The 17644-nt window shown below is 51.4% G+C and overlaps 1 protein-coding gene across 2 annotated transcripts; it reads left to right on the top strand.

Moving 5' to 3' along the window:
- Positions 1-60: 60 nt before the first annotated feature.
- On the top strand, positions 61-17613 carry HNRNPM (heterogeneous nuclear ribonucleoprotein M). Of its 2 annotated transcripts, XM_084221000.1 has the most exons (16): positions 61-217; positions 2251-2420; positions 7477-7529; positions 8285-8292; positions 8375-8468; positions 9227-9421; positions 9740-9893; positions 10796-10845; positions 11132-11192; positions 13127-13228; positions 13803-13847; positions 14251-14325; positions 14709-14807; positions 15577-16358; positions 16690-16741; positions 17040-17613. In XM_084221000.1, the coding sequence occupies exons 1-16, from the start codon at positions 87-89 to the stop codon at positions 17201-17203; spliced, it is 2235 nt and encodes a 744-aa protein (XP_084077126.1). In that variant the 5' UTR covers positions 61-86; the 3' UTR covers positions 17204-17613. The 2 variants fall into 2 exon arrangements, with proteins under 2 accessions (XP_084077126.1, XP_084077125.1); XM_084220999.1 differs by lacking the exons at positions 61-217; positions 2251-2420; positions 7477-7529; positions 13127-13228 and having other exon boundaries at positions 7696-8292.
- The last annotated feature ends 31 nt before the right edge of the window (positions 17614-17644 follow it).

The following is a 17644-nucleotide window of genomic DNA, read 5'->3' as shown; positions in this document are numbered from 1 at the left end:
TGAGCGGCGCGGCGCCCCCTGGCGGCCCGGCCCGCGGCGCCGTCCCGTCGTGCCCCGCGCTCCCCACACAAAGGACGCGCTGGGAAATGGCGGCGGCCGCGGCCTCGCAAAACGCCCCCGGGAAAATGGAGCCGCCCCCGGCGGCGGCCGCGGCGGCAGCGGCGGCTCCGCCAGCGCCCAACGGGGCGGCCGGCGCGGGGGGGCCGCCCCCCAAGAGGTAGGGGGGCTGTGAGGGGCCGCGCTGCCGGTGGGGCCGAGGGGCCGCGTGCGGCCTCCTCGCTCCTGGGCCCGGCCTGAGAGCGGCGGGACGGACCGGGGCCGGCGAGCGGTCCCGGAGAGGTCGATACCGGTGCGGGGTCGTTCCTGGCGCTGCGGCCGTTGCTCCCTCCGGGCACGCCTTGGGATCCCGGGCGGGGCCGTCCCGAAGGCGCCTCCGGGGCTCCCGCGGCGCTCTAGGCCCGGTCCCGGCGGGCAGGGAGCCCTGGGATCATCCCCGTCCCCTGGGATCGCCCCCATCCCCTCAGGAAAACCTGCTGCTGAGTTGTGGTGGAGTTTGGGCCTCCCCGCCAGCGTGGGGGTGTTTAACTTCATTACTTTATGTGCTGTCAGTAAGTTGTAAGAACTCCGTTGCTCTCAGCACGCTCTCATCCTGCTGCTCGCTTTGGAGCCGAGCGTGCTTCTTTTTGGGGGTGATTTACGTGTGAGGGGATTTAGAAGCGCAGACACCTCGAGGGTGAGAGTTTAAGGTGGTGCCGGGGAGGGGTTGCACAATCCCTCGGTAAAACGTTAGAGAAATTCAAACCCGAATCAGCAGCGCTGCAGTTCCGGCTCTGTAATCGTGGGGATGAAGGGCACAGAAAGCCTGTGCTGCTTCTCACTTCCTCGTGTTGATGCTCGGTGAAAGTTCTGCAGTTGGCAAAGCCGGTTCTGGTACCAAATCCACTGAATAGAAAGGACTTCTCTCCCTCGGGGCGTTTTTGGCCTCGGTTTTATGGCGGGCTGATAAGAATCAGGTTGAACCTGGTGTGCTGTGATTCCTGCTGCAGACTTGAGCTTGGATTTGTGTTTCCCGAGACCAGGAACAGCTTTCCAAGTGTCGCTTTAGGGGAAATTTTTTTTTTTTTTTTCCATTGGAGAGCAGTCAGACTGTGCTTTAGGCAAAAGATACTGACAGACACGATTTCATTGACTGTGCAGCTTGAGCCAGGCAGAGGCATCCCAGCGGCAGGGAAGGGTGTTCCCACCCTGGATTCTGTTCCCACCACTCCTGGGAACATGGAATCAGCAGTTTGCCTGCATGAGGAGCCAGTTAATTCCTGGAAGTATAAATAAAGATATCTCTCTGCTGTGATTCTGGTTTTCCTGACCCTGTTATGTTTGGGATGCCTCCAGGGAATTTGTTTGTGTCTGCAGGTGCAGTTCTGTTTGGACTATCCAGCTCCACGTGGCAGAGCTCTCATTTCCACAGGGATAACACCAACGTTCGTGTGGGCATGTTCTCAGGGGCCTTGGGGAAATCCAGTTTAAGAAATGACAACTAAAATCTGAGAGCAGCTTTTAACACAGCTACATTTTGTGTTATTTCATCAACCAAACAGAAATGAAGGTGGAAAAAGGATTGTCCTATTTCAAGTCTAATTTTGGAGTTTTCATTGTTTCATTAATTAGGAAGCTTTAAAAAAGTTAAGTGAGAGAAAGACTGGAAAATTCCCATTCCTGTGTCTGGAGAAGCTTTGGCTGCTGGGTGATAGAAGCAGGGAGAATAGAAATATTATCAAAAGAAACCTTCAAAGGCCACTACATTCTTAATTTCCTTTTTCCCTGCAGGCTGCTGTGTGTGTTCAGGGATTGAAATGGTCCTGAAGGGATTTCCTGGGATTTCTTACCCAGAATTTGCAGGGCTGCACAGGTGCTAGGTTTGGAAAAGCTCAGGACAGAGAGATTGTAGAAACTTCAGCTTTTTTTATCTGATGTGTTCTGAATTCCTCCTCAAGATGTGTTGGTGCATCTTCTCCAGCAGCACTGAGTGAGCAAGGAGATTAATTGGATTAGTGAAAGGAATTATGTAAGGCTGAGGCTGAAGCTTTGAACCCTTGGTTCGGTTTTCTTCCTTTCCAGACGGGCTGGGCTTTAAGGTCCCTTCCCAGGCAGAGTGCTCTGGGGTTCAGTGCTGCAGCTCTGGTTTTGTTCCCTCTGGGGCTGCTGGCCCTGCTCCATCCCCAGCAGCTCACAGGGCTTCTCTCCTTGCAGCGAAGGCGAGCGCCCGACCCCCAATGAGAAGAAGAAGGAGAAGGGGATGAAGAGGGGAGGGAACCGCTTCGAGCCCTACGCCAACCCCGCCAAGAGGTACCGAGCCTTTATCACCAACATCCCCTTCGACGTCAAGTGGCAGTCCCTGAAGGACCTGGTCAAAGAGAAAGGTAAAGTGCAGCTCAGGTGGAGAGGCTGTCTGTGCTCCAGCCCGTGCCTGGCTCTGTCTGTAGCTCAGCACTTGCACCTCTGGGTGCGCTTGGCCACACCAGTTTGGGAAGGCTCTTCCCGAAGCCTCCTGGGTGTTGCACAGCCTCGTGGTCCCTGGCAGCCTTCCAGGGATGGTTCCTGTGGAGGCCTGTGGCATGCAGCTGAGAGAGCCTCATCCCAGGATTAGCAGTGCTTTCCTTAGGGATCCAACCCCCGGCTTTCCGCAGATTTTAGCCTTGAAGTGCAGCAGAACTTTCTGAAGCATTTTAATGTTTTTTGGGCATTCAGGTGGTTACGTCCTGCTCTGGTGTGTGGATATCCAGCTGTGTCCCCAGATTCGCAGGGGTTTGGGCTGGCTACAAGAGCCATTCTGCCATTGGTTGCAGTTCGATGTGTTTAAGGGTGACCTGCAAAATCAGGTTGGTGCTTTGGCACGTGCTGCAGCGGAATCAGGGCTTTGGAAATCAGGTTTGTGGTGTTCCCCCTTCCACAATTCCCTTTAGTTCCCATGTGGATGGGAGCTGCCTTTGCTGACCTGAACGCCTTCATCTCTTGAGGAAGATGAAGAGATTGAGCTGAGTATTCAGGTAGTGACAAGTCTAAAGTAGTGTCATTTCTTCAGGCTGGTGCCCAGCTTTCTAGTGTTCAAGTCACCTTGGAATTGCAGTGGAGTGGCAAGAAAGTCCTTGGCTTCTCCAGCCTTAAAATATCTAAACTAAGTTCAGAGTAACAGCACAATATTTCCTGTGGGGCACTTCTGGATACAGAGCCTCAGTCAGGGCAGTGGTCATTGTGCTGGGTAAGGACTGACAGCTCAGGTGTTTGAGTTGTGGCCTAAAGAAGGGGAAAACAAAGTTCCAGAGGGTTTCAATTGTTTGTCTTCAGCAGCAGAAGGGAACAGAGTCTGTGGAACAGCCGTCGGGACTGGGAGCTTCCCTAATGAGGGGCTGTTTGGGAGGCAGCAGTGGTTTTGTGCCATAGCAACAGTGTCAGCCTCAAGGGCTGCTTGAGCAGGCCCTGATTATGGATGGAGCCCTCAGTGCCTCGTGGCTGCCCCAGAGCTGTTGGTGTTCCGGGTGTGGAGATGTCCAAGTCTCTGTGCTGTGTTGGGTCCTGTTCCCAGTGTCTGGTGGTTTCTCTCCAGTTCCCGTGGATGGCAGAGGCTGGGCTGAGATTGTTTCCTGCCGGGCTGTTCAGCTGCTCATTCTAGCAGATGCTCCTAGGGGAACATTGGAGCCTTTTCCTTCTGGCTGCAGGGCTTGTCCTGCTAAAACTGGGATCATTCCCGGGGTTTGGCACTGCTGATGAATCCAAGCATTTGGATTTGCCGTGGAGTTGTTCTGGACTTCTCCCAGACTGCTGCTCTCGAGCTGTGCTCAGTCCTTGTCCTGAGGCAGAGCAGTTCCAAGCCCCAGGAACTCTGACCCCTTGGAATTCTTGCTTTGGAAGCGTAAGAACGCCAGGCCAAACGTCCCAGGCTCTGGGAGCAGGTGGAATTCTGTGCCCAAGGGGAAACCCTGGGTGTGTGAGGGCTCTGCAGGGCTACTGTAGCAGCAGGAGCTCAGCTCGGGGAGGTGCCGCTTTGCTGCAGCCTGGGAGTGGCCCGGCTGCTCCAGGTGCCACCTCTCTCTCTCCCCCCACGCCGTGGCTCGGGCATCCCAGTGGATTGGTTGGAGAAACTCAATTACAGGTATGCAGTGGGAATGTTGGTAATGGAATGAAGAGATGTTCTTGTTTGGAACTCCCTCGTTTTGCTGGCAGACACAAGGTGTTACCTTAGTGCAAAGTCCCCAGGGTTTGGTCACAGTGTGGAGTTCTGGGGACTCAGGGAGGGAGGGATGGGGAAGGAATGTGCTGTTCTGCCCTTGGCCTGCTCCCCCTTCCATTTGCTGGAGTCTCTGATGAGTTGCTCTGTTTCCCTTGGGCTTTCACCTCTTTCCAAGGAATCTCAGCCCTTCCCTGGCTGCAGGGAGCTTTTCACTCCCTCTGCTGCCTGAGCTCTTCAAGAGCCTAAATCACCACCATCTCTTGTAAAAGAGAAGTTTCCCTTCCCCATCTGTGACAGAATTGCTGACTGCTGTCTCTGTTTTGGGAAGGTTTTCCTTCTCCCTTTTCAGCCAAAGCTTTGCATGTGTAAAACTTGCTCCTCTTCTCTCCCCTGTAGCTTTTCAGGGGTTGCCTGTCCCAAGCTTTTACCTGTAAATGACAGAGGAGCTGTGGCCAGCTCTGCTTTGCCTCACGTTGCAAATGTGAAGGTTTTTGATCCAGCCAGTTTGGGGCTTTCCTTCCATATTTAGTATTTACTTTTGGCCCTGGAGGGCAAGGAATAACTGCTACACAGCATTTCCCCAGTCCCAGTTCTGTGCTTGCTCCCACTTCCTCTCTGCACCTTTCACACCTCTCAGAGCTCTTTGGTTTGTCACAAACTGTTAAAATCAAATTGCCCAACCTGAAGTTGTTGTTTCTGTCTGAGTTTGTTCTCGGGAGTTCCCAGATGTGTCTTCAGGGCTCAGGTCACCCTGTGAATCCTGATAGGAGCTTCCTGGGCAGGCCCTGCAGAGTATTGGAATTCTGCTGGAGCAGCTCAGCTTGAACATTGGCATTTCCTGTACTGATAAAAGGGATGCAAAGTTTTAAAGAGGATTAAAAATAGTGCCTGTGATAAATAGCACTGAAGCTTCCTTCAGTTTGGATTTCTGGTTATTGCAGCAAATTCTGCTCCAGTCTCTTGGTTTGGGAGAGCTGCATTTCCAAACTTTAAGTGTGAGGTACACATAAATCCATAAATCAGTCTCCCCTACATTAAGCTTAAAGACACCATGGGGACATGTTCTTTAAATGAACCTGCAGTGACTTGGAGCCAGTGTCTTTTGGAAGCTTCTTCCCATGGGAAGCTCCTGAAGTTTTCGTGCTCTGATGAAATTTCTCCACATGTGGCTGTGGGGTGTTCCCTGTCAGAATCCAGCTGTTCTCTGGCACAAGGTAATCCTGCCAGGCTAACTGGGCATTTATCTGGGTCTGGCACATGGATATCTGCCCCTGGTACTTTTCCATGGCATCCTGTGGTTTGGGATCTAGAAAAACACCCCAAAACTCCAAATAAAATGTGACCCAGCCTAGTTTCTTAAAAAAAGTTCTCCTTTGCCAGTTGCAGACAACGTTCTCCTGGCAGAGGGGTTGGGTTGGCTCCTCTCACACATTTTAAGGTGAAATTAGTGCATTTTCATGGCACTGGTTGTGGGCTCTGTCTTGCTCAGAGGTGTTGCAGTGGGGGTGTCATTCCCCCCTCCTGCTGTTCTGAAGTTGGGCTCTTCAGGAAGTTCAGATGTCCTTTAGAGCAAAGCAGCTGCTTCAGGCTGGATATTTGGATTTTCATGTACCTGTAAGGTTCCAACAGGAAGCTCTGAGCAAAATTGGCACAGACTCAGCTTTCCAAGAGATTCCTGGAGATCTTGTGCTTCAGAGTCAGGGGTTGGTTACAAGAGCAGCTGTTCAATTGTATGGATATCCTCAAGCGTGGCAAACTCCGTGGGGAGCTGTTTGTGAGGAGCTGTAGGTGGAGTGGCTGGGAGAGGAGAGCCCTCTCTGGGGAGTGCCAGACCTGGAAGCTGTGGCTCAGAGAGGTTTTGGAGTGGAGCTCACCTGGGAAGAATTGGTGGATCGTGCCCCAGGTGTGGTTGGACTCTGGCTGCTGCAGTTGAGCTGGATGGCGACAGAACCTCGTGGCAGTGCTGGGCCCCCAGGACTCCTTGGAACAGTCCCACGTGTGCTGTGGGAGCTCTCAGGGATTGCAGCTGGAATTCCTTGTTAGGCTCCATCCCAACGGGGATCCAGCTGCTGCAGCTGTGGGTGGTAGTGGACACCCCAGTGCCCAGAGTCCCTTTCAGAGGGACTTCCCAGCCTTTTCCAGCCTCAAGCATTGTCCTCCCAAAAGCAGGAGTGGATCAGAGCTGTTCATCCTGTTCTCTGGCTGGAATGCTCTTACTGCTAAATTATTGTTTAAAATAACAAGTGGAGATTACAAATCAGTGATTTCATTAAGCATTTCTGGTTTTTTCCCAGCTTCAAGAGAGCCCTTCTGGGCTGTCAGTTTTCCACAGTGTCCTGTAAATTGCTGGGCGTGGGGAGGTCAGGCTGAGCACCTCCCTCTGTGCCTGGCAGAGTCTTATGAAACCCCAGTTCCTTGCTCCAGTTAAACTATTCATACTCAACTGGCTTGTGGTTTCCCACAAATAAAACACTCCACTGTCCAGATAATGCAGCTTGGAGTCCTCCTGGTTTAAATTTAAACCCTAGGACTTCTAAAACCAGAAACAATAAATATTTTTTAAAAAGTGTTTATTCCATTCTTCTGTGTGCCAGTCCCTTCAAAGGCAGCAGCCATTTGGGTAGTTGTATTCTGGAGGTCCCTGACAGGGTTATTTGGTCCTAGAGAGGCAATCCCAATCCTGTGAGGAAAGCTGGAGTTTTCCATGAACTGCTTTTTGCTGTTGACAGTTTTGTCTTGAGAGCAAATATGGCAGATTTCAATGCTAACATATAATTTATTGTGGCCTTTAAAAATACCTGTTAAAATAAATAGCAGGCAGGCAGCGATCTCTTGATCTGTTGATTCAGTGTGACTGCTTTTTTTGTCTTAAATCCTGACAAAAACAAGTCACTTGAAATTCTGGATTATGGATCCAGGACTGCATCCTGTGGGAAGTGAAGGAAACTTGTTCCTGCAGCCTTTCCCGTGGGTTTGGATTGCCTCAGGTAATAAGTGGGCACTAAAGTTCCAGGGAACTCTGGAAATTTGTCTTTTGAGGTGGAGGAAAACCAAGAACATATTGAAGTGCTTGAAGCCTTTACTGCATACCTGTAATTGTCCAGTTTTGTGGTCTAGAGAACATGGAGTGTTTCTGGGCTTTCTTATAAGGCAGAGGCTCCATACACGGTTGTTGATTGTTCTAAATTCCCATTGTTTTCTTGGCTTTTCTCCCTTGGTATCTGTGTCGTCTGGAATCTGATTTGTAGTTGGTGAGGTAACATACGTGGAGCTCTTAATGGACGCTGAAGGAAAGTCAAGGGTAAGTGTTTGAGAGTTTCTTTGTGGATTTTCTACCTGAAATGTTTCTGTGTGCTGGACAGGAGGCCAGGGAGGCTCAGAGTGTGGATGTGCAGTGGCTCTAGGTCAGGAGTGCTGTGGGATGGGAGGAGGTGGGGTGGGCTCTGCAGTCAGGAGCTGTTCCCTGCGTGCCGTTGGCGTTGGCCGTGTGACCCTGGAGCCCAGCAGGCAGGACAGGGCTCTGGAATATTCCTGTGCTTTGGAAAAGTCACTCGAGTGGTTGGCTGAGTTCGGAAGGGCCAGGGTGCAACAGCAGGTGCTGCAAACTCCACTTCCTGGGCCAGTAGAGAGAGGGAAATTCCTAAATGTAAACGTTCAGTGCCTTCATGGGCCTTGAGCCCAGGATCAGGGAAGACAGTAGGAGCACTCCTGAGTGTCCTGAAGGATATGGATTTAGGGTGAGAGTGTGGAGGGTTTTGCTGTATGCCAGGGAAATGCAGGTCACAGGAAGCGTGTGGTATTTCTCGGAGAGTCGGGATTTAGTGTTTGTTACAAGCTCAGAGACCCCAGGTTAATCCTGTTAAGGCATAAGAAGTTATGGAATTCCACTATTGGAGGCTTGTCTGTGTAAGGTTACATTTATTTTCGCTGGTAGGGCTTAACTGATGTGATTTGGCTTTAATAATAAAATAGTTGTGTGTGATTTGGGCTTTCACTGACTTTGTTTCTTCTCTCTTCCCTCCTCCCTGTGACTGCCCTGGGAAATCACCTCGCCAGGGATGCGCGTAAGTTCACTCTGAATTTTTACAAGCAATCCAAGGAGGCTTTTTCAAACAAAACATCCTGAGCTGTGTTGTGTCCCCACAGGGTGGTTGAGTTCAAGATGGAGGAGAGCATGAAAAAGGCTGCTGAAGTTCTGAACAAGCACAGTCTTGGTGGGAGACCCCTGAAAGTGAAAGAAGTAAGGAAGGAGGGGATCTGTTCTGGCAGAGGGGGAGTTCTTGTTAAGGGTTTGGGGCTGGCTCAGAGGATGATGGACAGAAAGCAGGACTTAAATAGGATAAAAACCCTCAGTCAGCCTTTTCCTAATCGTTTTAACCACTGCTGAACTTGTGGTTATCAAGATTAAATTTGATGTGGGGACAAAGCAGGAGCTTGGCTTTAATTGCAGTTCCTTTGTTAATAATTTGACACAGAAACCTCCATGTTTGTTCTTTACAAACTTCCCTTTGAATTCTGCATCATAATGAATGGATTCCACCAACAATTCCATAGAATCAGCTTTTTCCTGGAATACCTCAAAGATGTGTTTCCATTTTAGTGGCTTTGCTGTTGACAGCCAGTCAATGAACTCCTGGGAGTTCATTCCAAACCCTCTCCAGTGGCACTGGGGGTTTATCAGGGTTTGGAGCAGATGTAACAGAGGTTTGCTCTTGGTATTAATGATGGATAAACACCTTGGGAACCAGGAAAATGCCTGGGGAGGAATAACTCCAATAAGAAAGGGTACCAATAATAAAGGTATCATTTAAATGATAAAAGGGTGCTGGGTGTTGGCTAAAATAAAGTAAATTGACTGACAGTGGAAGGGAGGAAGTTGGCTGGGAATGCTTAGGGAGCAGATATCCTGGGATAAAGGGAGCCTCCTGTCTGTGCCTGCTGGAGCCCTGGCACTGACCTTGGTGGCCGGGGGATCTGATGTGAGTGTGTGTGTTCCAGGACCCCGACGGGGAGCACGCCAGGAGGGCCATGCAGAAGGTGATGGCAGCAGGAGGGATGGGCATCGGACCCGGCCCCGGTGGCCCTGGCATGATCAACATCCCCCCCAGCATCCTGAACAACCCCAACATCCCCAACGAGATCATCCACGCCCTGCAGGCCGGCCGCCTCGGCAGCACCGTCTTCGTGGCCAACGTGAGTGCTGGGCACCCCCTGCTGCAAATCCAGCATGGGAGCCTCTCAGCTGGGCAAATCTGAGGGAGGAAAAGCCTTGGCAATGCCAGGAAAAGTTCCTCTGTGTCCTCTTGGTTCTCTGTGCAAAGGAGGTTCTCAGTTAAGGTGTACCACAGAGTCTGTTCATTGGGATTTTTGAACAAACCTCTGTGCTTCGATTGAATCTTATCTCAGCTCTGTGACACCTTCAGTGCCAATACCAGGGAGGGACAGGAGCCCACTAAAGCTGTTTGCTCATGGAAATCTCTCTTGCATTTCCAACGATGCCCTGTTTTCCAGCTGGACTACAAGGTGGGCTGGAAGAAGCTGAAGGAGGTGTTCAGCATGGCTGGGGTGGTGGTACGGGCCGACATCCTGGAGGACAAGGACGGCAAGAGCCGCGGCATCGGCACTGTCACCTTCGAGCAGGCCATCGAGGCCGTGCAGGCCATCTGTATCCTTGGCAGCAAGCTGGGCAGGGGGTAGGGAACCCCGGGAACACAGCAGGGCACAGGGGGGCTGTATTCCAAAGGAGGATGTTGCCATGGCAGGGAAGGTCAGGTTGTAGTAGATGGGAAATGGAGTTTTGTCTCTCTCTCGCTTTTCCTTCTTGAAGGAATTGTTGCAGTTTGCTCAGAATCTTTAGCAAAGGAAATTCTCTTTCCTACTTGGATAAGTACTTCTATCCCAAGTGAGTTTCTGTCTCTAGGTTGTAATTAGTATTAAAATGCAATTCTCTGAAAAGGTTTGTCTGGAAAGGGAAAAGGTCCCCGTGCCAAGGCACATGGAGCTGGTGTTTTCCTGTTCCTGTTCCCTTTCACTGGCCAAGCAATGATTTGCCACCTAGAAACCAAACAGCAATAAAATTCCAGGTATTGCTCTCTCAGCTCCTGGTTATGGTATGGATAGGAAGAAAATACTCCCTCTTTCCTTTCCCAAAGTTTCTGTTTTCTGCACTGCACTCACTAAACCTTGTGTGAGCCCGACTTGGGCAGAGGATTTGCTGGCATGGCACACTTTAGAATGTCGTGTTGCTGTGAAACTTTTCCCTGTTTTCAATGGATAAGCTGACTGAGGAAACATTTAAACACTTAGAGTTACATTTTGTATCTCTTTGTGAACTGAATCTTACCCAGAAATGTGTTTTTATAAATTTTTTTTTAATTTCAAAAAGCCTTTTTTTTTTTTTTGGAATGTTCAGTATATTTGGATTTCAAGGCTTTTTAGTTTTGGAGAAGGCAGAAGGATTTGGGATAATGTGTGAATGATAACTGAGGAGATGAGATTTTCTGAGGGGTTTTTGTGCTCCCAGTCAGAGCCCTCAGTGCTTGAACAGTGATCCTTAACACCCCCCAGCCATGTTCAATGGGCAGCTGCTCTTTGACAGACCCATGCACGTCAAAATGGTGAGGACACCCCCATTCCCACTGACCTGGCAATGCCCTCCTGATCTGGGGGGAATCTCTGGTTCCAAGGGTAAATCAAAATCCAGGGGGGGAAATGTGGGATTTGCCTGTTGCCTGCTGAATTGATGCCATCGGGGAAGGTTAATTCAGATCATTTTGCTAAAAGACAAAACCACAGTCAAGACTGCTTTAACTTGAAATTTCTGTATTTTAATTCAAAGTTTTAAGAATCAGGAAATAATTTCCTGCTCTCCTTGCCAGCTTTAACATGTTGAATTCCTTCTAGGATGAACGAGCCTTCCCCAAGGGAGATTTCTTCCCTCCAGAGCGACCCCAACAGCTCCCTCGTAAGTGTCCCCTGCATGATTCAACATCTTCTGCTTTTTATTTGGCTGTTCAGCACCTGGGAACCAGTCCCAGCCCCAGTAGAACTCTGGTTCGGACTGGAAAACTGGGAGCCAAATTCCTGAATCATTTCAGAAAGGGGAATAGTGAAGAAGAGCTGCTCAGTGATTTTTTGGATACTTCTTTCAGCTCATGGCCAGAAGCTTGTCTTAAAACATTCACCTTCTCAAGGCTTCCAGAGCTCTCCACTGCAATTCCAAGATCCCAGTGCCTTCCATTAATAGTGGGATTTAATGGAAATACAGTGAATCAGGCAGCACCTCCTTCTGTGGGGTGGTGCTCCGGGAATGGAATGTTCTCCCGTAAATTGGAAGGGCTGAATTCAGGACCTGGGAGCCTTCCAGGCCTTCACATTTCCAAAGGAGATCTTATCAATGTATTAAATATGGAAAGAAGAGGGAACCAGGCTCTTCTTGGAGGTGCAGGATGCAGAAAGCACCGACCAAAACCCAGGAGATGAAAATTCAGAATAATTGGCTGCCCCAAGCTGCTCCTTCCAACTTGGAATTTGAATGAACTAAAAGATCAAGTCTAAACCAGCAGTGGAAATCCACAGGCTCCACGTGGATGTAAGGAAAGATTCCTGGGAGGGGGACTGGGTTGCTCAGAGCTCCTGAGGAGTCTCCATCCCTGGGAATACCCCAAAGCTGTGGATGTGATCTGGGCTCAGCTGGGCTGAGCTGGGGCCCTCCAGAGGCCCTTCCCAACCTCGGCCATGCTGGGATGAGGTACTGGAATACTGAAGAGAAGAGTTGGGGCTGGAAGAGCTGGAGGCTGAGCTTGTTCAAATGCCGCTTAATTGGGGCTGTTGGTGGCATTTGAATTGTCCTGAGCAGCCTGGGCTTTGGAAGGGCAGGGGCTGGGAGTGGAGGAGCTTTAAGGTCCCTTCCAACCCAAACCAGTCTGGGATTCTCTGAATTCAGACAGATGCTGTTTTCTTCCTGGGAACCAGACCTGTTGTGTGCTGCTAAATTGCCCATTATTAATGATCATTAATTAGTCCCTCCCTAGTTCAGCTCGCAGTGCCTGTCAAGGCCTTCCTCAGCAGCAGTGTCACTGTAAGGATGTTCCTCTCTTCAGGACAAAGTCACTGGGTTCCAGTTCCATTACCTTGGTGTAAAACTCCCTAAATCCCTCTGGAAGCCTGGATTTTGGCCTTGACTGGGGCGGGGAAGGGGGACCTTGTGCTGTTTTAAAACAAGATTCAACACTCCTGTGTTCAGTGCTGAGCTGGAAACGAGGGAATCCTGCAGGCAGAGAATGCCATGAGCTGGTGTTTGTGCCAAGCAGAGAACTGTCTTCCTGCTTCAGGAAAAAAAGGGCTTTTTCTTCTTTCTTTGGGCTGGGGAATCCTTCAGGCAGATTGAGCTCCCTGCCTGGGAATGCCTGTTGTGTTTGCTCGGAGAGAGGCTGGCTGTGTGCTCCAATTCCATCGGTGGCTGTCATTGATCCATGGGTGCTTCAGTTCTCCCCTGCAAGGGGCCAACCCTGGCAGGGCTGGAGGGGAGAACTGTGCACAGCTTTAGGGGATCTTCTCCCAAATTGCCCACTCCACCCTCCTCAGCTGAGGACTTTGCCCAAATGAAGCAGTGTTCTAGCCAGTTATTTTTCAGGAGTCAGCTCCAAACCAAGTTTTCTCAGCAGTAAGATGGAAATTTAAATATAAAACCAAATAATTGGAGATAGTTTTTAGCCTATTTCAAGACACATCTACTCTTGATTTATTCCACACTTCCCTGCTTTCAGTACACACCCCACAGGGGGGACACAGCAAGCTTTTTTTGGAGAATGAAAGTCAATTACTTAAGAAATAAAACTTGCTGTTTTGTCAAACTATGGAAAGAAGGCTTTTTTGATATCTGAATATTTCCTTCAGATGGTCTTGGTGGTATTGGCATGGGATTAGGACCTGGAGGTCAACCTATTGATGCAAATCATTTAAACAAAGGCATGGGAATGGGCAACATGGGACCTGGAGGTAAGAAGATTACTCCTATGCTTTTGTTTCATGAGAGCTTTAAGCTGTGTAGAAGGTAGATAGCTTTGTTTGCCTCCCCAAAAAGTTGGTAGTTTCTTAGGAATGTTAAAGCCAAATGAGTTTTTTTGTTCAGCTTGATAATGGAAACTTGAATTTAACCAACTGCTCCATTTTTATTTTTTTTTTCACTGTGGTCAAGACACAGCTCTCATTTTCTGACTCTTGAGCATGAGCAGCAGACACTGCAAAGATCCATGAAACTCCAAACCATCTCTCACTTTTAACACCTCTAGTGGGCTTGCAAATCTTTGGTGAGGATCTCTTGAAATAGCACAAGTTTCAAAGAGCCACCTAAAAAGTAGCACACACTCAGCTTTCCATGTCGAAATGCCAGTGGGTTTTTCCCCTTTGCTGCTTGATTTTCTGAGCAGGAATGTTGAAATCTCCTCAGACTTATCCCATGTAAGCTCTTCAGCCCAAGCCATGGATGTGTTGTGTGGTTTGAGTTCTGCAGCCTTTGGCTGGAATTTCTTGGATGACACCTGCTATATAAAGCTTTCTCTTTTATTTTGAGGAATGGGAATGGAAGGCATGGGCTTTGGAATGAATAAAATGGGAGGTAAGCTGTGGTTCTTGATCTGTTCATAGCTTGGCCTTTGGTGCAAGTCCTGCAGACTGAGCTGTGTGCGTGTGGCAGGAATTGCTGTGCTGGGGAATCATCACCAATTTAGCAAGAATTTGGTCCTTTTTGGGTATTCAAACTGCTGCAGGTGTGTGGGGAGGGTGGGTACATCCCCTAAAACATGGCCTGTGCTTCCTTACCTCAGGAGATCTGGGAGTGGAACTGGACCCTCAATATCCCCAGCCAAACCACTCTGTGATTCCACGGTTTTTATAACACTGTGCCCAAATCCTGACCCCTTTTTGGGAACTGGTGCTGGGGAGTTGTGTGGGACTGTTGTGTGGCAGCAGTGTGGAGCTGGAATCCCTGCTACAGAACCCCTGGCAAATGTGTTTTTCAGGAATGGAAGGTCCCTTCGGTGGCATGGAGAACATCGGCCGCTTCCCCGCCGGGATGAACATGGGCAGGATGAGCGGTAGGCACGGCTGCTCCTGTGTCCTGCTGCCTTCCCCTCTTGCCAGAAGCCTCTTCTCACTTTTATGGGAGTAACTTGGGGTTTTTCCAGTTGTGTCCCTAAGTCCCTCGTGGTTTCTGAGCTGCACAAGCCCAGGGATTTATTGATGGTACCTTGGAGGGTTTATTCAGAAATATTCTGGCTCTGTCCAGAGCCTCCCATGTGGTTGGGGTAAATCCTACTTTTCCTTGGGGCTTTGGGCTCCTGAAGCCATGACAAAATGATCAGGAGAAAATCACAAAAACCTTCCTGTGCTGTGAATCTTCAAGATGATTCCTGTGGTAAAATGTTCTCTCAGGGGCCACAAAAAAACCCCTGCAAACTTCTCCACTTCCTCTCTGCAGAGATGGATCGGGCCATGGGAGGGGGATTCGAGAGGGAGTTTGGAAGAAATGAGATGGGAATGTCCCGGAGTTTTGGAGAGACCTTGGAGAGGGGAATAGGTGAGTGCAGTATATGAAATCCATTTCCTGCCTGCTTTTCATCCCTGAACTGCTCACAAAAATTATGGGGGTGTTAGAGATTTAAAAAAAGCAGATTTTAGGTTTGCTGTAGGAATTTGCTGTCTGGCTTCTAAATGCTGCTGGGAAGTTGTTAATTTTTGTCAGTGAAAACAAATTCCTGCTTCTCCTGCTGCCTGTATCATATTTAACTTCCAAGCACGTTCCCTGGAAATATTGGACAATCTCAGTAATGAAACTGCAGAATTTCTGGAGCAAAGCTGAACTCAAACATCTCTGAGCAGGCAGAGCTCCTCCATCAACTTCCAGATTAATTTGGTTTAAATGGCCAAATCACAACATTTCAGAATCAAGGGAACCATTCCCTGGGTCCTGTCCCTCCATGCCTTGTCCCCAGTCCCTCTCCAGCTCTCCTTGAGCCCCTTCAGGCTCTGAGCTCTCCCTGGAGCCTTCCCTGCTCCAGGTGAGCACCCCCAGCTCTCCCGGAGCTCCAGAGGGGCTCCAGCCCTGGGAGCAGCTCCGGGGTCTCCTCTGGACTCTGTCCCATCAGCTCCACGTCCTTTTTCGGGGTCCCAGGGCTGGGGCAGCTCTGCAGAGAGGTCTGACCTGAGCCTCTGAGTTTGCCTGATGCTGCAGGCACAGAGCCCTGGCCTGGGGGAGCTCTGAGCGATGGGAATTGATGCCAGCAGAGCGAGCAGCCCTCAGGTCTCCGCATCCCCACCCCGCTGACGCTGTCTGTGCTGTGTTGCAGGTGGTGGCAACGCCAGCATTCCCGGCATCGAGAGGATGGCCCCTGGCATCGAGCGCATGGGCTCGGGCATCGAGCGGCTCCCGGCCGGCATGGGGCACGGCATGGAGCGGGTGGGCTCGGAGATAGACAGGATGGGGCTGGTGCTGGACCGCATGGGCTCCAACGTGGAGCGCATGGGCTCGGGCATGGAGCGCATGGCCCCGCTGGGCATCGACCACCTGGCCCCCAACCTGGAGCGCATGGGGCCGGGCATGGAGCGCATGGGGCCGGGCATGGAGCGCATGGGCTCCGGCATCGGCTTCGGCATCGAGCGCATGGGCGCCGCCATCGAGCGCGTGGGCGGCGCCATGGACAGGATGGGCTCGGGCGTGGAGCGCATGGGGGCGGGCATGGATAGGATGGGCATCGGCCTGGAGCGCATGGTGCCCGCCGGCATGGGCGCGGGCATGGGGCAGGTGATAGAGAGGATGCCCGCGGGGCTGGAGCGCATCGGGGGCCCGCCCATGGACAGGATCGGGATAGAGAGGATGGGAGCCGCCCCCATGGACAGGATGGGCCTGGAGCGCATCGGGGCCACCAACATGGAGAGGATGGGGCCGCCCATGGGGCAGGGCATGGGGGCGGGCATGGAGCGCATGGGGCTGGCCATGGGCAGCAACTTCGAGCGGCCCATGGACATGGAGCGGGGCAACTTCGCAGGGAATTTTGCAGGGTCCCTGGGAGGAGCCGGAGGCCCTGCGGCCGGCGTGGCCCGGAAAGCCTGTCAGATATTTGTGAGAAATGTGAGTGTCCCTTCTTCTCCTTTCTGTGCTGCCCCCTTCTTCCAGCCCTGCCCTTTCCCACCCCTCCCTTCCCACCCATGGCGTTCATTGTCACTGATGTGTCGATCCCATCCATGCTCGGTTTCCAGTCACAATGTCTGGTACTGGATGCTGCCACTCTTTGGGGACAGTTGGAGCTGTTTCCTTACCAGGAGAAGAGCTCCTGGCAGACTGTGATCCATGGTTTTATGGCAGTGGCTGTCCTGGGATAGATTCTGGTTTTGGGGAGTTGGGGGTGCCTGTAGGTTGTTCAGCAGAGTCTCAGTAATGGTTTCTTTCTCTCTTCCCACAGCTGCCTTTTGATTTTACATGGAAAATGCTGAAAGATAAATTCAATGAATGCGGTGAGTTGTTTTCCTCACTCTGAGGAATTAATACGAATAACCTCCCAGAGCTCTGAGTGCCAAAGCCGGGGTGGGGAGCAGTCCTTGGGGTGGAGAACAGGGACTGAATGGAGGGTGCCAGACCCAGGGTGGGGAGCAGTCCTTGGGATGGAGAACGGGGACTGGATGGAGGGGGCCAAAGCCGGGGTGGGGAGCAGTCCTTAGGATGGAGAATTGGGATTAGATGGAGAGTGCCAGAGCTGGGATGGGAGCAGGGACTGGATGCAGGGTGGCTGACCCTGCCCTGCTGTGCCCACAGGCCACGTGCTCTACGCCGACATCAAGATGGAGAACGGCAAGTCCAAGGGCTGCGGCGTGGTGCGCTTCGAGTCGCCCGAGGTGGCGGAGCGCGCGTGCCGCATGATGAACGGGCTGCAGCTGCGCGGCCGCGAGATCGACGTGCGGATCGACCGCAACGCCTAGGCAGGGCTGCGGGGCTGCACCCCTGCAGGCTGCACCGCACCGCTGCGGGGCTGCGGGGCCGTGCTGCAGGGCCGCAACGCTGCACCGCACCGCTGCAGGGCCGTGCTGCAGGGCCGCACCGCTGCAGGGCCGCACCGCACCTCTACAGGGCTGCCCTGCGCCGCTGCACCGCTGCCCTGCACCGCTGCCCTGCACCGCTGCCCCGCAACTCCTCCTCTGACTGGATGTAAAGCTGTTCAGCCCGACCCGGTTGCTTTCTGGAGTAATTTTAAGTCCTTTTTTTAACCGAGGGAGCCCCGTTTTACTGGTTTTTTGCATTGGAACTGCCATGTGCACAATCTTTTTTTGTAGTTGTGGCATTTCGTTGACCTGACAGATGTAAACAGTCTGACTTTGATAATAAATGCCAGTTCAGTATTTCAGTTGCAGCATCCTTTTGTC

This window comes from Fringilla coelebs (genome assembly GCF_963513975.1).
Source record: "Fringilla coelebs genome assembly, chromosome: 24".
Classification (NCBI taxonomy): Eukaryota; Metazoa; Chordata; class Aves; order Passeriformes; family Fringillidae; genus Fringilla; species Fringilla coelebs.
Note: the sequence above shows the minus strand (reverse complement) of the source record. Positions and strands in the feature narration are given on the sequence as shown.

Coding starts and splice junctions, on each gene's coding strand:
- HNRNPM (XM_084221000.1), top strand. CDS start 87: ATGGCGGCGGCCGCGGCCTCGCAAAACGCCCCCGGGAAAATGGAGCCG. Junction 2,421..7,476: donor GGACCTGGTCAAAGAGAAAG/GTAAAGTGCAGC, acceptor TCTGATTTGTAG/TTGGTGAGGTAACATACGTG. Junction 9,422..9,739: donor GCACCGTCTTCGTGGCCAAC/GTGAGTGCTGGG, acceptor CCTGTTTTCCAG/CTGGACTACAAGGTGGGCTG.